This window comes from Myotis lucifugus, unplaced genomic scaffold (assembly GCF_000147115.1).
Source record: "Myotis lucifugus unplaced genomic scaffold, Myoluc2.0 scaffold_231, whole genome shotgun sequence".
Lineage (NCBI taxonomy): Eukaryota > Metazoa > Chordata > Mammalia > Chiroptera > Vespertilionidae > Myotis > Myotis lucifugus.
In genome coordinates, this window is record NW_005871279.1 from 460,471 (window position 1) to 482,645 (window position 22,175).

At 37.9% G+C, this 22,175-nt stretch overlaps 1 protein-coding gene across 1 annotated transcript in view; it reads left to right on the plus strand.

Annotated features, from left to right (window-relative positions):
* The first annotated feature begins 10,828 nt into the window (after positions 1-10,828).
* The window catches only part of ARL6 (ADP ribosylation factor like GTPase 6), a 50,001-nt gene continuing 38,654 nt past the window's right edge, over positions 10,829-22,175 (plus strand). The window contains exons 1-2 of the mRNA XM_023762087.1: positions 10,829-11,115; positions 14,416-14,565. Coding sequence (XP_023617855.1) covers positions 14,443-14,565 — 123 coding nt within the window. The 5' untranslated portion in view covers positions 10,829-11,115; positions 14,416-14,442. The remainder of the gene's footprint in view (positions 11,116-14,415; positions 14,566-22,175) is intronic.

A 22,175-nucleotide genomic window follows, 5' to 3' on the forward strand; every position in this document is an offset into this window, starting at 1 on the left:
GTTAGAAAATAAAGTACAGATTAAGAGCACTATTTCCTGGGAGCTGTAAATTAGAAAAGTATCAGAACTAGCAAAAATCTCTCAAGGAAAGCTCTGTCCTTATCCATGTTTCTCCATTATTTGTAACCTCTGGTTGTCTTTAATTTATCATCATAAATTCGCTTTTGGTTAAGATAATAAGTTATCAACTCAAATAATAAATCAGAACTGAGATGCGGCATTAAGTGTTCTATAAAATAAAAAAGGAGGACAGCCCTGCTTCAGGATTCCTGTTTAGTTCGCATCAGAGTCTCCATCTCATTAGTCTTCTTCATTGAAGGCAGAACTACCTTTATTCCAAAATAATATATTATTATAAAGAAAACTCCAAGGACATGAGAAACTTCACTTTTCATATGTCTAAATCAAATTTTACATTTAGGAATTATTAACTCTGAAGATAGACATCCTTGTTCTCATGAGTTAAATGTGAGCTTACATGACAAGCAACATTGATATGAACATCTCTATGCACATTTATAGATCATCATCCTTAGAACAGACTTAATTTGCCTCTAGAAAGACCAAATATCATTTAACTTTTTGAAATCATGATTGAAGGAGTGAATAGTGCTAAATCATAAAAATGAGTACACAATACACTTTCACGATTTTTACCTCATTTAAAATATCCTCTTCTATTGCTTTTGTAATGAATTAAGTCTCTCTTTCACATTTAGTAATTTGTAGAATGAAATGTGCTCATTTAGATAGATAATGCTTTTGTTAAATTTTCATTTAAACACATCTTCACTCAGTCAAAGAGAAGCCAGAATATATTCATTCTATTTGCTCATTTTTCATACAAAGTACTAATTTTTGTGCTTTAGAAATATTTATCCAGTAATATCAATATTAAAGTTGTAATGTTTTTCTTTGACTGTACATGCTTTATTTATTGCCACACATTATTTTTGTCTTTGAAATAAATCTATTTAAAATTGTGGTCTACGACAAAATCAATGGCCTCTCCTTTGCTAACTTATAACTGAATGAGCTATGTTTTGGTTTGTGATTGATGTGAGCATTGTGAAATCTAACTTGTTTGAAAAGGCATTGGCACTTTACCTAGAGCTATTATTGCATATCTTCAAAAGTATCTTTAAAACAATACTGAATTTTGTGAACAATATAATAATAAATACTTATTGGAGCTTTTTAAAATTTCTGCACTGTTTGGAAAATAAGGTTTAATGTGCATAAATGTTTGTCATTGAAGTTTTTAATTTGTCTTAATGTAATGTTTCTTTCAATGCCATATGTATGTATTCAACAAAAAAATGTAAGAATATATCTATACTATGCAAAAATCTAATTTTCTTTTTACAAATGCACAGTTTTTATATAATTTTAGTTTTTTAGGCCTCCAAGAGCAAAAAATGAAAATGTGAAATGGGAGCTTGGGGGGGGGGCACAATACTTGAGAGTCCTAACAAGTATGAAAATGATTTTAAATGTTACTCTATGTGCTTTAGTTCTGATACATTATTAATCATTTTGTTAATCATGCTCCAGCTTAGATTGTGCCATTGAAAATTTTAATAACTGCAGAATATAAATTTCTTTGTACAGTTTTCACAAACTACACTTGGGCTTGATTTTATATGCAGTGCAAACTTAATTTTGAATTCTGAAGGAATCATTGTTAATTAACAGTCTATGTTTCCTAAAATGTTAGTTATATCTCTATAATAACCTCATTTTTAAAAAATCAGAGGCAGAGCATGAATGCAGAATGTGGAAACAGATCAAGTTCCATTAAAATTGAGGAAAAGATGAAAAGGTAATATGAAGAGGAGTTTGTGTTAAAACTATTTATTACCTCAATTTTTAAAACGAACAAAAACACTATTAGAAAGGAGTAACTGAAAATTATGTTTCTATTATTGGCAATTATGAAACTAAATGAATTTTAAAGAGGGAAATCTCTAAAACAGTGGTTCCCAAACTTATTTGGCCTACCGCCCCCTTTCCAGAAAAAATATTACTCAGCGCCCCCTGGAAATTAATTTTTTTTAAATTTTAATAGCAATTAAACAGAAAGATATATGTATTAATGTTTCTACCTTTTTCGTAAAATATAGTAAAGAAAGGTGTAAATTAGAAACATTGAAGTTTGAAATTATGAAACTATTGAACTCAGAATAGAAAGGTAATACAAAAAAAGTTAAAACAAATGCACCTGTGGCCATCACCGCCCCCCCTGGATCGCTGCAGCGCCCACCAGGGGGCGGTAGCGCCCACTTTGGGAATCACTGCTCTAAAACAAGTGTAAGTCCACTAATATTTGTTTAAAAAATATTGATATATAAAATTAAAAAGGAATATTTTCAAAAATAGAAGTTTATTATTTTTATTTTAATAATAGACCAAATGAGCATGATTGTTAACATTTCCATACTAGTTCTTTTTATTTTAAGGCATAAATAATCAAAGAATTTGCGCAAAAATACATTGAATATTAGACTGTCAAAGCACTTTACACATATTAATAAATCACTCCCATTAAAAATTAAGAGTTTTTCCCCTGCTTTATTAAATATAAGATGGTGAGTATATGTAAAATGCAGATAAAAATAATTGAATTGAAAGAGTAATCTTGTATTTATGCTTTATGCAGTTACATAAATTTTAGTCTTAAATATTTTAAAAATATTGTACAAGTATATTTTATGTTATATCTTTGATCTCTAAATGTTTATATTCTTTCAAGTAAATTGCCTTCTGTTTTCAGTTGTTTTAAATGTGTTTTTAAAAGAGCTGCTTTATTTTTTATACCTCCATTCAGCCTCAAAATGCTTATAACTTTCTAATTCTTAAAAAAGTTGAAGCCAAATACCATAACATAGTGGCTAGAAGTTATTATTTTTAAAGTTACTCATCTTTTATCGAATATTGGCCAAATATCCCAAAAAGCCTGTTGGAGAAAGAAAACTTTTTACTTCCTCGTAAATGGAAATACAAAAAGAAATCCTTCATTGGCTTTTGTGTATTCAGAACAGTAAACATATATTTTTATAGTAACTTTTCACTGCTTACTATTTAATCAATTTTTTAAATTTCACCAAATGAGATACTTAAAACAAAAGTGAAAAGCCATCCCATCTTTGTATAAACTGCTTATTTTCTCCAAAATCCCTATGAGAAAGCAAAACATTCCCTTTCCCACCATACAAGCTGGATCACTCTACTATTAAATGAAATACGTATCTATAAAGAACAATAACAACAACAAATCATGACTTGTCTAGTCAAAGCTCTTTACACTATGGGGAATAGAAACAAACCAAAAATTAAAGCAAGTCATGTATTTTTGCTGGTCTAAAATTGTATAATTCCTAAATTTTAAAATAGTATAAGTATATACTGATTTCTGTAGATATATATAATTATCCATAAGTCCATTCATTCATCAAATAATGTTTATTGAACACTCATGTATCAGTGTCCTGTTCTAAACACTGACAATATAGGGTGACCAAGACAAGCAAAAGCCCTTGTCTCATGGAATTGACCTTCCAGTGATAAAGATACACAATAAAGAAACATTAGTACATGTTATATTGATGATTAAGTTAATAATGTTACATAGGATGACTATGGCTTCTTTATATTAAGTGGTAAGGGAAATCTCTGAGGATGTGACATTTAAACGGATATCTGAAAAGCATGAAGGAACCAGTCATGAGGAAATCTGTGGTAAGAGCATTCCAGGCAGAGGGAATAGTTTAACGTGTGGGAGTTTGGCGTGTTTGGGAGCACAGTGTGCTTGGTACACAGTAAATGAGCTGACAGAAGCAAAAATTAAATGGCGTCAAAGAACATTTATGAGACTACTGTGATAGTTCAAGGGGGGAAAAGCCAGTGGGTTTTGTTAAAGTGCAAGTAGAGACGATGGAGAGAAGTAAATGGATTTGGGGTATGTTTTAAAACAGGGCTTGCTAATAATGGATTGGGTATGAAGAATGAAGAAGAGAGAAAAAAATAAATTCTACATTTGTAGAATAAGAAACTGAGTCCATTGTGATGCAGAAGGGTTTGGAGGGGAAAATCAAAAGTTTGGTTGTATGCACATAAAGCCTTAAATGGCTGTAGATACTCAGGTGGAGATATCAATAGCTAAGTGTATACGAGAGTTTCAAGATCAGTTAGGCTTAGCATCAATATTTAGAAGTCACCAGTATATACATGGTATGTAGTTTTGAAATCACCAGGAAAAGGCTGTAAAATAAAGAAGTAGGCCTAGATTGAGGTCCAGAGCATTCCATTGTTTAGAAGTTAGGCAGAGGACACTGAGAAGTGTAAGGTAAGGTAGAGGGGGGGGGGAAATGCACTTGGTCACCTGGATTAATTACTATTAAGAAGTCAAGATTAGAACAAAGAAAATGGCCATTGGATTTGGCAATTCAAGACCTTGAGAAGGTCAGTGTCTGTGAAGTAATGAAGTCGAAGCCTGGTTGAAGTGATTACGATTTTCAGAAAGAAGGTGGAGTCAGTATCATAAACAACTCTTTCAAAACGTGTTACTGTAAAGAAAGCAAGAGAAATAGGACAGTCGCTGGAGGGAGATGTGGGGCCAAGAGAGGGTTTTGGTTTCATGTGTTTTTAGAGAAAGGAGGCTAGAGCATATTTATATACTAATGAGAATGATCTGGTAGAAAGGGGGAAACTGGTCATGCAAGAGAGAATACAATTATAGAAGAAACCTTGAGAGGGAGAAGGGTTAGTATTCATAGCATAAGTAGGGAGGTTAGTTTTTAATAGAAGATGCATAGAACTTCAAAGGGAGGGAAGGCAGTTTGTGTGATATGCAGATAGTTTGATAGATTTGTGGTAGAAATGTAAGGATATTACTATGTGAGTAGTTTTATTTTACCAAAAAGAGATAAAAGTCAATATGGGGCTGAGAAGGGAGTATAGAGGGGAAAGGTATATTTGGAAAGGGAAAAGAATAATATATATATCCTGAAAGATGTGTATTGTATACTCAAGTTGTTGGGGTTTTTTTAAACATTATTTTGGAAGGTGTGAGCCCCCATTTGAATTTTTTTTAAAGACAATCAGGCTCTAATTGTTTATTAAAATAATATTTTGTTTGTTTCCACATTACATGAAAAACATCAATACCAGCTGTCATTTAGGAAAAACAAATAGGCAATATGGTTTTTCTGTTAATGAAGGCTCCCTATCTATAGGAATGATGTATGATCTTTTCATTGTGCATGAAGCTTTATTTCTGGATAGGCTGTACGTAATTCAAAGTGTTGGGATTTATATGTGCATATTTATTCTTTGGGTTTATTGTAAAATTAGATTGTGAACAATGGAATAAGATTGCTCTCCACATTTTTTTGCTGTTTTATCATAGCCAAAAATATAAAGATTTATGTCCATATAAATATGTATTTGATTAAACATTTAATATTTAAATGGCCATTTCAAATATTAAATGGCAGATGTGAATAGTTGCAGTGTATTCAAAATAGTTATAAAAATCTTTACAGCACAAATCCTTAAAAGTTTATTTAATATTAAATAGTACTTTTATACAAAATATCTAGCTAACATCTAAGTTAAGACATTTAATCCCTCATACAGCAACATTTGATTAATTAAAAAAAAATACAGCTGAAAACTACATCCTTCCTATAAGTAAGAATGTGATTTTTTAAATCTCTTTGTAACCTGTCACTGATTATGGATTTAGCACTGTACCTATCTAGTCTTGCAAAAGGCGGGGAAAGATCTTGTGTATGAGAATAAAGAAATGCAGCACTGTATTATTTTTTCTCTTTGGTATTACATCACTATTTAGAGCTTCTATATCTGCCTTCCACTCAGGTCTCTTACACAGCCTATGTTCCCTTTTCTGGTTGTATCACAATATGGTAGAGAGATAAATACAGTAAAAGGGTATAAACAATAGAACTGCAATCCTACCTATTTCCTACTTTACTATAACAGTGAAGTAGTCCATACTCACTTGAAGGTGGTATTGTTTTCATCTTATAAAAATCTGTAATTTTATGATGTTCCATGTAAATTTTCATGTGCTGGCATGCTTACAAGGTAATAGTGTTATAGAATGCTCAGCTCTCAATGAGGGATTGTGGTGTACTGCATTACATATGTCATCTATTTGCTGAAAGAATATGGTGTTTAGCAAAACTACCTGCTGAGCAACATAATAAGATTTTTGTACAAAGTACAAATTACTAATTATTGTATTTTATTTTTCTATGATTTCCTAAGAGGCATTATCAGGGTCTTACAGATGGAGTAAGCCTGTTTATTACAATATCTATTAGCAAATAAAAGTTACAGTTCTGGTGGTTGAATTTGTTACTTTTTTGTATTTTATTGATGCATATTTAATATTTATTGTTTTAAATATCTACTATATTTAGATGCTCTGTAGATATATTAGAAATTCTGAATACAAAATCATAAGTGTAATTTTTCAAAATAATATCATTAAGGTCAAGACAAATTCACATAAATCAATATACATAATTGGTACATATTTTTGTAGTGATTTTATATGGGCAAAATGTTTTGTAACCTTCAGGTAAATTGTTCAGTGCAGAGGCACTACTGTATACAAATTGCCAATGACCAAAATATACACATAATGTCTAACTGCTCAAACAGCTTTAGACCATCAACATTCATTCCAAAACTTTCATTAAATTACAAATCAGGATTTTCTATATTATTTTTAAAGTTTCTGGTAAGAAAATACATAGAAAGTATCATGAATTAATCAGAATAGGATTGTATTCATTATCTCTCACTCTTACGTCTTTTATCATTCTACTACAGTTCCAAAAGCCAGTATGAAATTTAAACTGGTAATAAAGTACCTGAAACTTGCTTCCCTTATACTGGTATCTTAAGTAGCTTCCAGAAAATCACATACTATTTTTAAAACTGCTCAATCTCCTAACAAAATGAAGAGAGCCAAACTAACTTCTTAAATCAAGATGGAACAATTTTTATGCTGAGCTTTGAGTGTACTCTTGAAAGCTGTTTCAGTTGGCAAAGCACCAAACAACAGATTCAACATATGAAATATTTACTTTTTTTAAAGTTGATATTTTCAAAACTGGCATTTTCTAGAATATTGAGTGAACTGTGGCTATTTCATCTCTAATAATCATAAGCCATCACATCAACTATACTCATCTATTTATTTAGCTAATTTTTGGTAAAATAATTATATGTCTGCCTAAATTTACTGCAAAGTTAGATATTCAATCTCTCCATTATATTTCTAGTTTTCACCAAATGTTTTGTACTAACTAAAAGGTTCAGGTTGGGCCGGGGTCACACAGAATGAACTCAAGGTTCAGTGTAATCAGAATGGTATTTATTGCCCTAACCAGTTTGGCTCAGTGGATAAGAGCGTCAGACTAGGGACTGAAAGGTCCCAGGTTCGATTCCGGCCAAGGGGATGTACCTTGGTTGCAGGCACATCCCCAGTAGGAGATGTGCAGGAGACAGCTGATCACCATGTTTCTCTCTCATCGATGTTTCAACTCTCTATCCCTCTCCCTTCCTCTCTGTAAAAATCAATAAAATGTATTTTTTTAAATGGTATTTATTCATGTCACGTGGGTGCAGGTGGACTGACTCAAGAAAGAGCCAGCGATGAATTGGGGGGCGGGGGGGGGGCGGGTGGCGAGCAGGCTTTTTTGTGCGCTCAGGGAGAGCTACAGACGGGGCTTTGGCTTGACACAAATATCAGGTCCATAGTTTTATGGGCTTGCCCCTTTGTCCTTCCCGCCTTCCCTGGGGGGGGGGGGGGGGGGGGCTGTAAGGAATATGCCTTCAGGCATTTCTATAAAATAATCACTCAAGGGGAGCATGTTTGTGCAAGCTCGCTTGTAGAATGAGCTTTCCTTTGACATTTGTTAGATTTTGTAAGGCTCAAGCCTTGTGTTCTCCAGTTAACCCTTTCACTAACCAAAAATAGAACTCAACCTAGGGGCAGAATATAGCAACTCCACACAGGAAAATTTAAGTCTGTCCACGAAAGTTTTCTAAAACATAAGATTTCTGCCTATGTTTAAGAGAAAGAAAAAAAAAGTCAAATTATGGCTAAAAGCAAATTAGTTACCATCCCTTATCAACGTGAGTCATAATGCCTGGACATACAGAGCAAGAAGTTAAAGAACCACCACACTTAAAAATCCTATCCATATAATAAAAATTTCAGTACAAAGGGAAGACAGGAAATTATTTAATACCTACTACGTGCCAAACATATATACTTCTGTTACCTATTTTTTCCTCAAAACCTCTAGATGAGACAAATTGTCCTTTTGAAGATGAGGTTACTAAAGCATAATGGAGGATTAATTGGCCTAAGGTCACAGAATAAGGACGAAAACATATATTTGCATATTCCATTACTACAAAGACATTTGTAAGTCAGTTCTTTTGGCTATGCAACTATATAAGGGTTTTGTTTTTTGTTAGTTTTTGCATTTCTACAGCCACCAGCCCTGGCCATGTTTCTTTTTCTTTCTTTTTTTTCTTTTTTTTTCATTGTAAAAATAACAGCCACAGTTGGAAAAGTAAAAAAACAAAAAGCATCCCATAATTATACACATAATGAGAAGGCTAAAAGGGGCTAATTTCAATGTAACCCTGATATTTGGGGCGCTAGCAATCTGGATTTTGCCAGCAAGTCCAGTGTACATTCTTGATAACCTATAATTAAGTCACTACCTCTTTCCCAGAAGCTGGTCTTGCAGAATCTGTTACAGAGGCCATAAAACTGTGAACAGTGCACTGCCCCGGAGGGAGGGTTAGTAACACTGGCACCAGGCCAAAGCATCAGATATGGCCTGGAGACCCCCAACACCAGGCCAAAACATCTGATATGGCCTGGAGACCACCAACACCTGGGGGCCTTCTTGCAAACCCTGAAAAAAGGACCAGAAACATAATCCATATTCAAGGGATAAAGACCCCAGAAAGATATAAAAGAGAAGCCGCCTGCATGTTACTTTACTCAGATTTGGAAAGTTATTCCCTGAGTTTGCCAGCGAAAATAAACAGTGTCACTCCTTGTCTCTAAAGCAGCGGTTCTCAACCTTTGGGTTGCGACCCCTTTGGGGGATCGAACGACCCTTTCACAGGGGTCGCCTAAGACCATCAGAAAACACATATATAATTACATATTGTTTTTGTGACTAATCACTATGTTTTAATTATGTTCAATTTGTAACAATGAAATTGGGGGTCACCACAACATGAAGAACTGTATTAAAGGGTCGCGGCATTAGGAAGGTTGAGAACCACTGCTCTAAAGCATCACTTGGTTTTTCTCTGGTCTTCTGCAACAGTATAACCCTCCCCTTCCCCCATCATTACTTTTGTAAATTCTTTCTAGTCTCTTTTTTCACCCTCCATTTAATAGGCCAAATTAATTACTAATTTGGTAGTTAATTGCACTAGGTAGTTGGAGGAGGGATAAATCCTATACTTACAGTAACAAAGTAGATGAGAAATGAAAACTCTTTGAAGAACTTTTAAGTCAAGAACACCATTCATGGGGCGGGGGGGATTATGCCTATATAGGAAGATTAAAAGATTTACAGAAAAAAAAATCCTAGACCTTTAAAACTATTGCATCTGTGTAACCAGGACAATCAATGGGTCCGTGCTGCCTGTCACTACTTGAGCCAACTAAGCAGAGACAGGGTTGAATCATATATGAGTGTTTATCCCGTTTATATATTGTTTATGGCTACAAACATGTAGTAAAATATAATAAAAGGCAAATATAATAAAAGGCATAACCCAGCTGCTGATATAGGGTAGGACAAAGATTACATGGGGAAGTAGGCTATGCATGCTGTGGTGGGGCTCCATTGTTTGGGCAACAAAGCTGTTAATCTTTCCAAGATAATAGGCAGGTCTTGAATGAGAATGGAAGGCATTCCAAGGTTGACTCCCAGGCCTCAGGGCATACAACTTCCAACCAAGTTAGAATGTCCTTTCTTTAACCAGAACAAGGCAAGCATGGTTAATAGAGCATGATTAATATTTCCCATAATCATAACTAGCCCCCAATATTCTTTTTGCCCCTAACATCTGTAGTCTCCACTTTGGCAAGGATAGTAAAATGTGGAAAACGTGTATGTCAAAATATTTTCAATTGGAGGATCATCTGTTACTATAAAATCCCAGTTGCAAGCTAAGGTGGCTAACTTGAAGCACTGAGACTATTAATGTTTTCTGACCACCTGCTGGGTTGGTTCCGGGGACTGTAATCCTCTCACAGGAGATGATGCCTCCTGGAACTGTGCAGATCAGAGCTGGGAAGCCAGGATGCAGGCATTCTTTGGCGGAACAACACCTGCGAGTTCATCTCCTCTCCCGACCTACATTAACACCTTTACTTCGCCAGGATCCAGGGTCCCAGGCCTCTCAGAGCCCAGAAGAGGGTGGGTGCGCAGGGCAGCGGGGCGCCTCCCGCACACACCTGGCCCCAGGGACACAGTGCGTCCAGTGCTCGTTGCCACCACCCCGGGCCCGTGCCCGGCAACGGCGCACACTCCTCCGCGTTCAGGGCGCCGCCCGCACAGCCCGCTCCGGGCGCTGACATCCCGCAAAGACCAGGACGGAGAGCAGCGCCCTCAGCTACCGCAAGCGCCACACGCGTCCCAACAGGCTGTGCGCGCCTACAACTCCCATCACGCCCCACGAGACGGCGCTCCCGCCTTCCTAACGCTCCGGGCGGCGTTTCCGCGAGCTCTTCCAGACGCCGAGCGGGAGGACGGCGCAGGCTCGCTGTGGCGCGGAGGAAGCGTGGCTGCGGGACCGGAAGAGCCTCCGGTTGCCAGGGGAACGCCACGCGCCCAGCTTCTGCCCACTGACTGAGGCTCGGGCGCAGTGGGCGGCTACTCGTTCTCCAACTTGTGGAGGCGGCTTTGCCCGGGACCGGAGAGCCTTCCGTGGAGGCCGAGAGAGGAAAGGCGGAGGGTCGCCCGCGGCAGATTCCCGTCCCCGGGAGGGACGAGCGAGGTCTCCCTCCCCGTCCCTCACCAGCCCCCGGGCCCGCAGGTATTTCCCCGCCGACGATTCTCGTGGCCGGCGGCGCCCATCACCTTGCCCTCGCCCGCCCCCGGCTGCATCAGGGTGGCTCTGCCCCCCGTTTTTCACTCTGTGGTTATTCTTCCGTGTGAGAGGCGGGGAGGGAGAAGGGCACTTCTGCGGTGGGTACATGGGGACCCCAGAAAACTCATTCCAACAACATTTGTGTGTTGTTTTGTGGCGGTGCTTGTTTTCGTACTGTCCAGTTGGGTGTTTTTATGTGGTGTGTGGGAAGTATAACTGAATTTTCATAACCAAAAACTGAGAGACGAGTAAAAACGTCTATTTGAGATAGAGTGTGCTGTCATTCACGCTAGAAACATTTTTTAAGGGTTATAAAGTACAACTCATAGTGTTTTCTTTGCCTGACCACTGTCTCTGCAGCTTATCTTCTAAGTTCTTAACTGTGAATAAAATCCTAATTCTTTAGGACTTCTTTGGCAACAAGTAGTCCGTTAGAAAGCAGTTTCTCGGATAACAGCCAAAAGAATTTGATTCGCTGGTGTGCAGCGGGAGGAAAACAGTGAGATACAAAACTGGAAAGGTAGATTGGAGCCAAATTGCGAACAACCTTAAAAGCTGTGCGTGCTAGTTTGTAATTTATTCTGAAAGCCAGTAGTTCTCAGTAGTGACTATACATCAGAAACACTGGGTGGCTTTTTAAAATGCGGATGTCTGATCCCATCTTCAGAAATACTAATCCAATAGTGTGCAGAAAACTTTCATTGTATTTCTCACTGTACAGTTAGGGCATGATAAATAAATGTCGAGTAGTTTGAATTGTCTTTTTCCCCCTCCTTTCATGCACACAAGAGTCACCTTACAGAAATACATAATTACTAAGAAATAGAAGCATATGATGTGCTTATAAAGCAACTTCAATAAACGCAATTACACCTTTTAGAACAACTGACTGCTCTTTTAAATTGTATGTCACAAGCATTGGGGCCTTTGATAATCCGTGAAAAGCGGATGGAAAATCACAATCCAAGTTTCTATGAAAAATGAATATTCAATATCAGGCTTTTGACTATTGATGCTTTATAGTCGATGCCCAGAGGGGGATCATGTGAGAAGTCATCATGTTTTTTAAAATCGGTTCAAAATTGTATGGAAAACTATATATGTATGTCAGTGAATTATGGCAAATTTACTTTGAATTAAAATAGTGAATTATGGCAAATTTACTTTGAATTAAAATTGTGTGAATTGTTTTATGATATCAAAAGGCTAGCTTAAAGTAGATCCTACAAATGCTTATCCTTAAGCTGAGATAAAAAGGAATAGATTGAAAGAAATTTAAATCTCCAACACAAGGAGAAACCCCATTCCTTGGGGAAGGCAACTGGGGCTCTTCTATCAGCCCCATGCTTGGAAGGGTCACTGCACTTTTTTTTCCTACACGTTATTAGAATTCCATTTTGAAACTTCCGTCCATAACTATGGAAAAATTAAGGTAAATACAAGATGTCCAAAAAAAATGTATATACACTTAAACAGCTGATAGCTCAGTTTTGAAAATGAAATGTATTTTTAATATGCTTTTATTGATTTTTAGAGAGAGAGGAAGGGACAGGAATAGAGAGATAGAAACATCATTGAGAGAGAAACATCATTGACTGGCTGCCTCCTGCATTCCCCCTACTGGGGATCAAGCCCACAACCTGGGCATGTGCCCTGACCAGGAATCGAATCAGTGACCTAGTGGTTCATGGGTCAATGCTCAACCACTGAGCACACCAGCTGAGCGAAAATGAAATGTATTTTTAATAAGCACTGCCTTTATAATTATTCAAGGTGTGTGTAGACATTTTGGGAGGACATCCTGTATATCAGAAATCTTTGTTTCTAATAATAGGAAATGTAACCTAAACTGAATATTATCAAGCAAACAAACAAAAACATGAATTTAATATTTATTACTTCATATTCTTGCAAAATAAAACGTTGGAGCTGGCTTCAGAAAAAGATTTAGCCAGTGGATTCAAATGATGTAGCCAGAGTCTCAATTTTTCTTTCTTTTTTTTCTTTTTCTTTTTGTTGTTGTTGTTGTTGTTGTTAATCTTCACCCCAGGATATTTTTCCATTGATTTTTACAGAGTGGAAGGGAGGGGGTGAGACAGAGAGAGAGAAATATCAATGTCAGAGACACATCGATTGGTTGCCTCATCAAGCCTGCAACCGAGGTAAGGTAACCGGAATCAAACCCGTATCCCTTCAGTCCTCCGGCTGATGCTCTCCAGTGGTTCTCAACCTTCCTAATACCACGACCCTTTAATACAGTTCCTCATGTTGTGGTGACCCCCAACCATAAAATTATTTTCGTTGCTACTTCATAACTGTAATTTTGCTACTGTTATGAATCGTAATGTAAATATCTGATATGCAGGATGTATTTTCATTGTTCTCGACCTACAGGTTGAGAACCGCTGCTTAAGCCAAACGGGCTAGGACAAAAAAAATTTTTTTAATCCTCACTCGATGGTATGTTTTCTATTGATTTTAGAAAGGAGAGGGAGAGGAAAAAACAGCTATGTGAGAGAGAAACATCAGTCAGTTGCCTCCCGTAGGTGCCCTGACCAGGAATTTAACACATCACCTTTCGGTGTACGACACTCCAACCAACTGATCCACACTGGCCAGAGTTCTCTGTTTTTTTTTTTTTTGTCTGCCTCCTACTTCTAAGCTTCAGCCTTAGGCTCCACATTAGAGGTGGGGAACGTCGGCCTGCAGGTTGTATAAGGTCCGCGAAATCATTTGGTCTGGGGTGAGTTAGTTAAATGTTTAGCCAAATATAGCAGGCTAATTTTTAAGTTGATAATTTTGTATGGCCCTCGAATGATGTTATAAATATCTAAATGGCCCTTGGCAGAGAAAGGTTCCCCACCCTGCCATGAACCCCATTGTCCATACATTGTTCCAAATTTCCAGAAAAGGCTGCAGATATTTTCATGTATCACAAATGGTGGACTCCACAGATACTCAGTTTAACTAGGATTACTTCTTAAATATTACAAAATTACAGTGACAAATGTACAGCTGTTTGTAGGGCATTAGTCTATGTTGCCAGGGGTTATAAGCTGCCGATCTGCATTTCAGTTAAGGCTCCTTTCTGGTAATCAGCTTATACTCTGTTTACTAAATGCAAAGCTACGTTGACATGGTTTTCACATCATTGTGTCTTTATATTATTAAATATTTATATACATGCTCATATTTTCCATACTTAACGTGCCTGTGGATAATGTATTTTTTTTTCCTGACTTGCAGCTGGTTTGTAAATACCTGAATCGCATTATGGGATTGCTAGACAGACTTTCAGGGTTGCTGGGCCTGAAGAAGAAGGAGGTCCATGTTCTGTGCCTTGGGCTGGATAATAGTGGCAAAACAACCATCATTAACAAACTCAAACCTTCAAATGTAAGTGTCTTTGTTCGGTGTTTTATGTGTTTTCTTCTAGAGAAAGTTAAAATGCAAAATTATTTTGCCATTATAACTTCATGTAATCATGTTATGAAATCCTATTAACAGTAGGGGTGGGGAACTTATTAAATTAATAAGTATCAGTAAGCCATTGTTTGCAGTATATTTTTCACAGGTATATAGGTAAATCTTGATTATTTAAACTGGTATATTTTCCAAATGTCTTTTTTTCTCAAAAGATCTTCACAAATTTTCCCAGTTTACTTTCAGCTACTCTTGCTGTCTTTTGGGCTCTCTCTTTATAAGAAGAGCAAAACAAAAGGAAAGGTGAATCATTTTTACAGGTTCTGTGGATAACTAGGCAGTTTCTCATGAGTATGGTATGCATATCAGTAGTAATAAGCAAGATGACTTTTATGTCATTTAAGTAATAAGTGTATAAGTTTATTGTTTTAATAATTGAAAACTATATAAAGCTAGCACATTTAACACATGACACATTAGTTAAAGCTAGTTTCTGCTGCATATAAAGGAAACCCACATAATAGTGGACTAAATAAAATAGAGCCTTCTTTTGCTATCATCTAAATAAGCCCAGAGGAGGTATTCCAGGGCAGGTATGGCAGATACATGGTCATGAGAGATCCAGGTACCTTCCATTTTTTTGCTCTGCTATTTTTAGTGCCTGGTTTTCATCCTCAAGATCTTCATATGGTCGCTTTGGTTAACTATCATATCTATATTCTAAGTCACAAGAAGGAGAAAAGACAGGACAAAAGAATAGGCCTTCTTGCCGAAACCGGTTTGGCTCAGTGGATAGAGCGTCGGCCTGCGGACTGAAAGGTCCCGGGTTCGATTCCGGTCAAGGGCATGTACCTGGGTTGCGGGCACATCCCCAGTAGGGGGTGTGCAGGAGGCAGCTGATCTATGTTTCTCTCTCATTGATGTTTCTAACTCTCTATCTCTCTCCCTTCCTCTCTGTAAAAAATCAATAAAATATATTTAAAAAAAAAAAAAAAGAATAGGCCTTCTTCCTGAATAAGCCTTCTTGGAAGAACTTACCCAGACATTCCAACTAATGACTCTTAGGCCTCACTGGCTACTCCTCTCTGTAAATAAGGCTGGATCTTTTAATCAGAACATATATTACTGCTTTTAAAAATAATAGGGGTCCTATAAGTATAGAAGAAGGTGAAAGTGGATGTTGGAAGACAACCAATGTTTACAGTTATAAATACTTTTATTTAGGTAAAAACTATTAGTCAATTAATTTCACTTAAACCATTAGTTGAATGAAAAGATAACATGGACTGTCCAGATAGGGCAAACATTAGGAAGCTGGTACTCTTAATGACTGAATGAGTAGAGAGTGGGGATATTGCCCCTAAATATGGTACTTAAAGGTAGACTTCATTGCCTCCAAACAGTGCTTCCGGTTGGGTAGAATGACTTCTTGCTCCATTTCTTTTGCAACAGCTTCAGTTTTACTTCTATTTAGTTGGAGATTGCTTTGGAATTAAGAAAATGCCATTATTTCTTTTCTTCCGGTCATTATTCCCCACTTCTACATAGATGAGTTTGCCATTTAAAAACAACTAACCACTGGTGTATTTTCAGGTGGGAATTAGTTTGAAGTAGCTGGGATAAGAAGCTGAAAATGGATTTGGAAGGTAATCTAGATGTTTTAAGGGGACTTCCCAGCTGAGTGGAGAATCATTGAGATGCTGAAATTAGGCAGAGGTCAAAAAAATAACAGCTTTATTGAAAAGGTTGATTTTGCAGGGCAAAGTTTAGGTCTGGCCAGAGGACTTGCTCACACACTCTTGAATTGAAATTTAGCCTTCCAAACTTTCAATGTCTCCTCCTTAAGGAAGGATCTAGCTCTTCTAGGTCTACCGCATAGCTAAGAACAGGTGAGAATGCATGCTTGGGAAAAGCACGTGACTTTCAAATGAGACAGACAGACAGATAGGCAGAACCAAGGATATTCACTTCCATTTGATAAACTGAGCAAAGAAGTCATATTTCCCCCTCATGGAGAGGAATAAATTGGGATAGGGGAGATAGAGAAACTAGGAGTGTCACTGTAATGGAGTTTTCTCTATATAGAAACAGGGAAAAAGAGATTCTTCCCCAGTAAGGAAAAGAGCGGGTTAAAAAGCCAACATATATGGGAGTCTGTCTTCTGACCTAGGTGATTATAAGAAATTTCTTATCAGTTCTTAAGAGGAAGATATAGCATCCTATCTAATTGGAGGGAGTCCAGAATTGAATTTAGAGAACAATGGATATATGGCAAAAAAAAAAAAAGTAGAACCATACTCAACTGACCTCAAAAGGAAATTTTTTAAAAAATTGTCTCCAGTAAGTACAAAATGATGAAAACCAGAGCCACAGTTAATAGCCCCCCAATGGACCAACCCCCCAGTGTCTACTATACTCGAATACTCAATCACTATACTCAGTCACTATATTATACTCAATCACTATACTCAAATTGAGAGAAATAATATTCAAAGAACAAAATAAAAATTACAGTCTGTTCCTCTATCATCCCCAAAGTATAGTGATTTCTACCCCAAAACATGGTTATTACTATAAGAATAATCTTTTTTTTTTTTAATATATTTTATTGATTTTTTACAGAGAGGAAGGGAGAGAGATAGAGAGCTAGAAACATCGATGAGAGAGAAACATCGACCAGCTGCCTCCTACACATCTCCCACTGGGGATGCGCCCGCAACCCAGGCACATGCCCTCGACCGGAATCAAACCCGGGACCCCTCAGTCCGCAGGCCGACGCTCCATCCACTGAGCCAAACCGGCCTCGGCACTATAGGAATAATCTTTGATATGGATGGGAATAGCTTTCTCCCTAAACATTATTGGTCCTTTGAAGACACTTGCTCTTATTTTTTAACTTGAGAATTTATTTTCTGTGCTGTGTCAGCACAGCCAAGGGTTTGGTGAGCCTGAGGAGGGGTGGTGAAGAATTAAAGAAAAGACAGACAGCCCTAACTGGTTTGGCTCAGTGGATAGAGCATCGACCTGCGGACTCAAGGGTCCCAGGTTTGATTCCGGCCAGGGGTGTGTACCTTGGTTGCAGGCACATACCCAGTGAGGGGTGTGCAGGAGGCAGCTGATCGATGTTTCTCATCATGTTTCTAGCTCTCTATCCCTCTCCCTTCCTCTCTGTAAAAAATCAATTATATATATATATATATATATATATATATATATATATATATATATAAATGAAAGAAAGGAAGAAAGAAAGAAAGAAAGAATGAAAGACAGACAGAAAGAAAGAGAATGAGGAAGGGAGCGAGGGAGGGAGGAAGGTATATATATATATATATATAGAAGGAAAGGAAGGAAGGAAGGAAGGAAGGAAGGAAGGAAGGAAGGAAGGAAGGAAGGAAGGAAGGAAGAAAGGAAGGAGAAAGGAAGAAGAAAAAGAGAAAGAAAAAGGGAAGGAAGAAAGGAAGGAAGGACGGAAGGAAGGAAGGACAAAGAGAATGTAGCTGGGGCTCAGTGGATCTCCTGTGCCTGCATGAGGCCATAGAGAAGGATCCAGCCAGTAAGCTGAGCCTTTATTTTATAGCCAGCGGTAAACAAGGTAGTGGTCACCACAGTTACAATGTTCTTGTGAGTTTCACTTGTTTTGGCAGCACTTGCAGCACCTCCCACAGCCCATTAGCTACCCAGGAAGGATCTAGGGGGCGGCCATAAGGTCAAGCCTAATTATGCTAAGAGGACTGTGCCCTCTAAGCTGGGACTTGTTTGTGGCTCTGCCACAGGTCAATCCAAGGCATAACTCTAGAGCCGCTCCCTACAATTTTCATAATTTATTCTGTCATTTCTAGAGATTTGGGGTAGAACAGGAAGGAAGCAGCATGTGCTCAATATGTCATCTTGAAATTTTCTGATATTCCCATTTTATACACCACATTAGTGAGAGCCTGCAGGAAAATCTGGGTACCCAGCCAGTGTTCTCCCTGGTGAATTATGGAACTAGCAACTATCCTTTTTCTTCAGAAAAATTGACCTCTAGTCTGAGAGCAGACTAAGTTGCTTGAAGACCCCCAAACCTCTGTCACACAGGTATAGATACAACACTCGCTTCCTCCCTACCTTTGAACCAAAGAAGAGCCTCTTGTGAGTTTAGTCTTAGAAACATTACTTGTAATAAATTAAGTGAATTATAGAAATCTTCAATACTGTATGAGGAATGTGCTACCAAAAAAATTACAGATCTCATTTTATTGGAATGTAGTCCCATATTTTTTTGTGGATAAAGTCAGTTGCTAGATAAGTAAATACTTCTAGACCCAAACTGATTTTTAATATTAAGCCGTCCTAATGCTGATGTATTGTTTATATATTGAAGTTGCTGGTGTTTTCTAAACTGATGAATAGGGAGAGAAGGGGTACATTTTAACATGTTATTCTTCTCAAGAATATGGTCTTAGCTATATTTCTTAAAGATAGATGCACTCTATAAACACATTTCTTTAAAATTCCTATTTTTTCTCCCATTCTCAACATAGCATGCTTTCATTCTACCACATCATCCAGTTTTATATTCTTAGCATTTAAAATAATCTGAAACTATCTTGCATTTTTAGTTGGTAACTTGTTTACTAAATTTCCTCCATAAATTTAAATTTAAATTCCATAAGAGCATGGATCTTATATTGTTTAATACTGAATCCCTAGAATATTGCTTGGCACTTAAATATAGTTTTGGACAAAGAGATTGATGGCTGATTTTTTTTTCATTTTTATTTTTAGACAGGCAATGATGATTGCTGGCACCAAGGATACAATTTTTACTAGACTTACTGAAACTAACCAAATAGAGTCTCTCTCAGAAATCTCATTCTCTCCTTGTTGATGTTAGAGTCTCTCTCAGAAATCTCATTCTCTCCTTGTTGATGTTGGTCTATCCCTGGGCTGTCTCTTTGTTGTTGACTTCGTACCATTCCCTGTCCAATTTTGAGAATGATCAAAATTCATTTGTTCCTGGATAGAGCAGAGGAAGAGTAATGTTGGAGACTATTTTTTGAAATTCTGTAGAAGAAAATAAATCCCACTTTAATGTAGAAACATCAGCTTACATATCTCGTTCTATCCTGCTTAATTTTTGGAGTTTCTTTTTTCTAATTATCTTCCATTAGAACTTTAGAAGTGAGAGGAGGAAAACAAAGTTGATTAATTTTATCCCTATTAAGTAAAATAGCAAGTTAAAAGGAGCTTCTCTGGGAACAAAAGAGTTTGTGAAGAAGTTAGGCAAGGCTTCAATTTTCAGAGAAATCTTAAATCTTTTAACTTCCTCACTTTTTTATTATTGGTATGTTTTTCCTAATAATGACAGCTGATGATTTTATCACAAGATTGGCACAAGAAACTTTTAAGATCAAAACAGTGGGGTATTTGGGGGCAATAAAAATTAGGAGACTATTCCAAATCTGTTGTGCAATGAAAGTATGAGGCATGAATCTGAGTAGCAGGGAATGAATTCTGCACAACATCATCAACAAAAAGAAAGATATTTTTGGAAGAATACTAGGCACTTCATAAGAAGGAAGGAAAGGCTGAATAAACAAACTTCAGAAAGGCAAAACCAAGGTAGCTCTGAGAATGCCTTTTCACTGGCACATTGGTCCCACTAAAGGGACCAAGCTCCAGTGACTTTGCAGTTTCTGTCTTTCCATTTTAATTTTAAACTAGAGGCCCGGTGCACGAATTCATGCACGGGCGGGGTTCCTCTGGGTGGCCTGCAGGGATCGGGCCAAAACCCGCAGTCCAACACCGCCTGCAGCTCCTACCTGCCGCTCCCACTCATCCAGGCCCCACTGTGCCTGCTGCAGGCTCATGTCCTATCAGACCCGATTGAGAGAGGCTCACGCTGCCACAGCAGCGCTCATCAGCCATGAGCCCAGCTTCTGGCTCCCTCCCAAGGGGAGTAGCCTGCGGGATCGGTCTGAAACCAGCTCTCCGACATCCCCTGAGGAGTCCCAGATTGCGAGAGGGCGCAGGTCAGGCTGAGGGACTCCACTGATGCACGATCGAGCCGGGGAGGGCTCCAGGGCGTGCCGGCCCATCTTGCTCAGTCCCGCGATAGGCCAGACCCCAGCAGCAAGCTAACCTACTGGTCAGAGCATCTGCCCCCCGGTGGTCAGTGCACGTCATAGCAAGTGGCTGAGCAGCCTTAGCATATTACACTTTAATTGGTTCGGTTCTGCCATTCGTTCTATTTGCATATTACCCTTTTATTATATAGGATTTCCAGTAGACTAGCAAAGTGAACTTATGATGTGAGGCAACAATTTCTCCTCTATTCTTCCTGTTTTCACATAAAAGCAATCAAATGAACTGAAGGGGGATTTTTTTTTTTAAGTTAAACTTATGGGAGTATGGAGAAAATTGGGAATAGAATAAAATCACTGAGAGTAATTATAATAATAGCAAACGTTTGTTGAGTATTTGCTATGGACCAGACACTGTTGAGTATCTTGCATCCATTAACACATGTAATTTTCATGATAACTTTATTAGCTAAGGACAATATATTTTAAATTTGAGAAAACTAAGGCTTAGAGAAATTAAGTCAGGTAGCCTATTAGCAATTAGGAGTAATTAGGAGGCTGTTATAATAATTAAAAGCAAGAAATTATAAGGGTCTGACCTGAATTAGTAAGATGGAACTAATGAAGCTTATTGAATGGCTATATAGAGAATATAAAAAAGAAGGGAGTCAAGAATAACCTCTAGGCATCTGGATCAGAAGGTGGATGATTTTTAATCAAAGTAAGGAACAGTTTTGATGGTGGAAATGTTAGGAGACACTGTTAAGTTGCCAGTATAAGGCATGTTACTTGCCTGTGGGACTTGTCAGTGGGTCCCCTGCTGTACTCTTGCCCACCTACAGTCTCTCCACAAAGAATTCCTCATCATGGCCTTCAAGGCCGTACCTTCCTTACTTTGTTGCATACAGCTCTTTCTCTTACGTAATATGCCTTAGACATATAGGCTTTATACTTTTCCCAAGTGGTAAGTTTCTTCCTGTCTTAGGGTCATTTCACTGTAATGTTCTTTGCCAAGATCTTGTCATAACTTTTCCTCTTCTTGATATTCACTCCTTGGTCAGATATCACCTCTTCAGAGAAGCTTTTCCTGAGCACCCCTTTTCCATGCCTCCCAACAACCCTCTGTCCCATTGCCTCCCACCCCAAACACCTCATTGCACTTAATCGCAGCCCCAAATTGTGTTTGTCTATAACTTAATTGCTTATTTAGCAGGAAATGAATTCTGTCCAACATTATCAACAAAAAGAAAGATATTTTTGGAAGGATACTAGGCACTCATCATCTAGATTATAAATTCCATGAGAGCAGGGACTGTGTATAGCCAGCGGTCGGCAAACTGCGGCTCGCAAGCCACATGCGGCTCTTTGGCCCCTTGAGTGTGGCTCTTCCACAAAATATCGACTTCTGCGCATGGGCCACGAAGTTTCAATCGTACTGTACTTGCGCGCCCACACGTGTATTTTGTGGAAGAGCCACACTCAAGGGGCCAAAGAGCCGCATGTGGCTCGGCGACC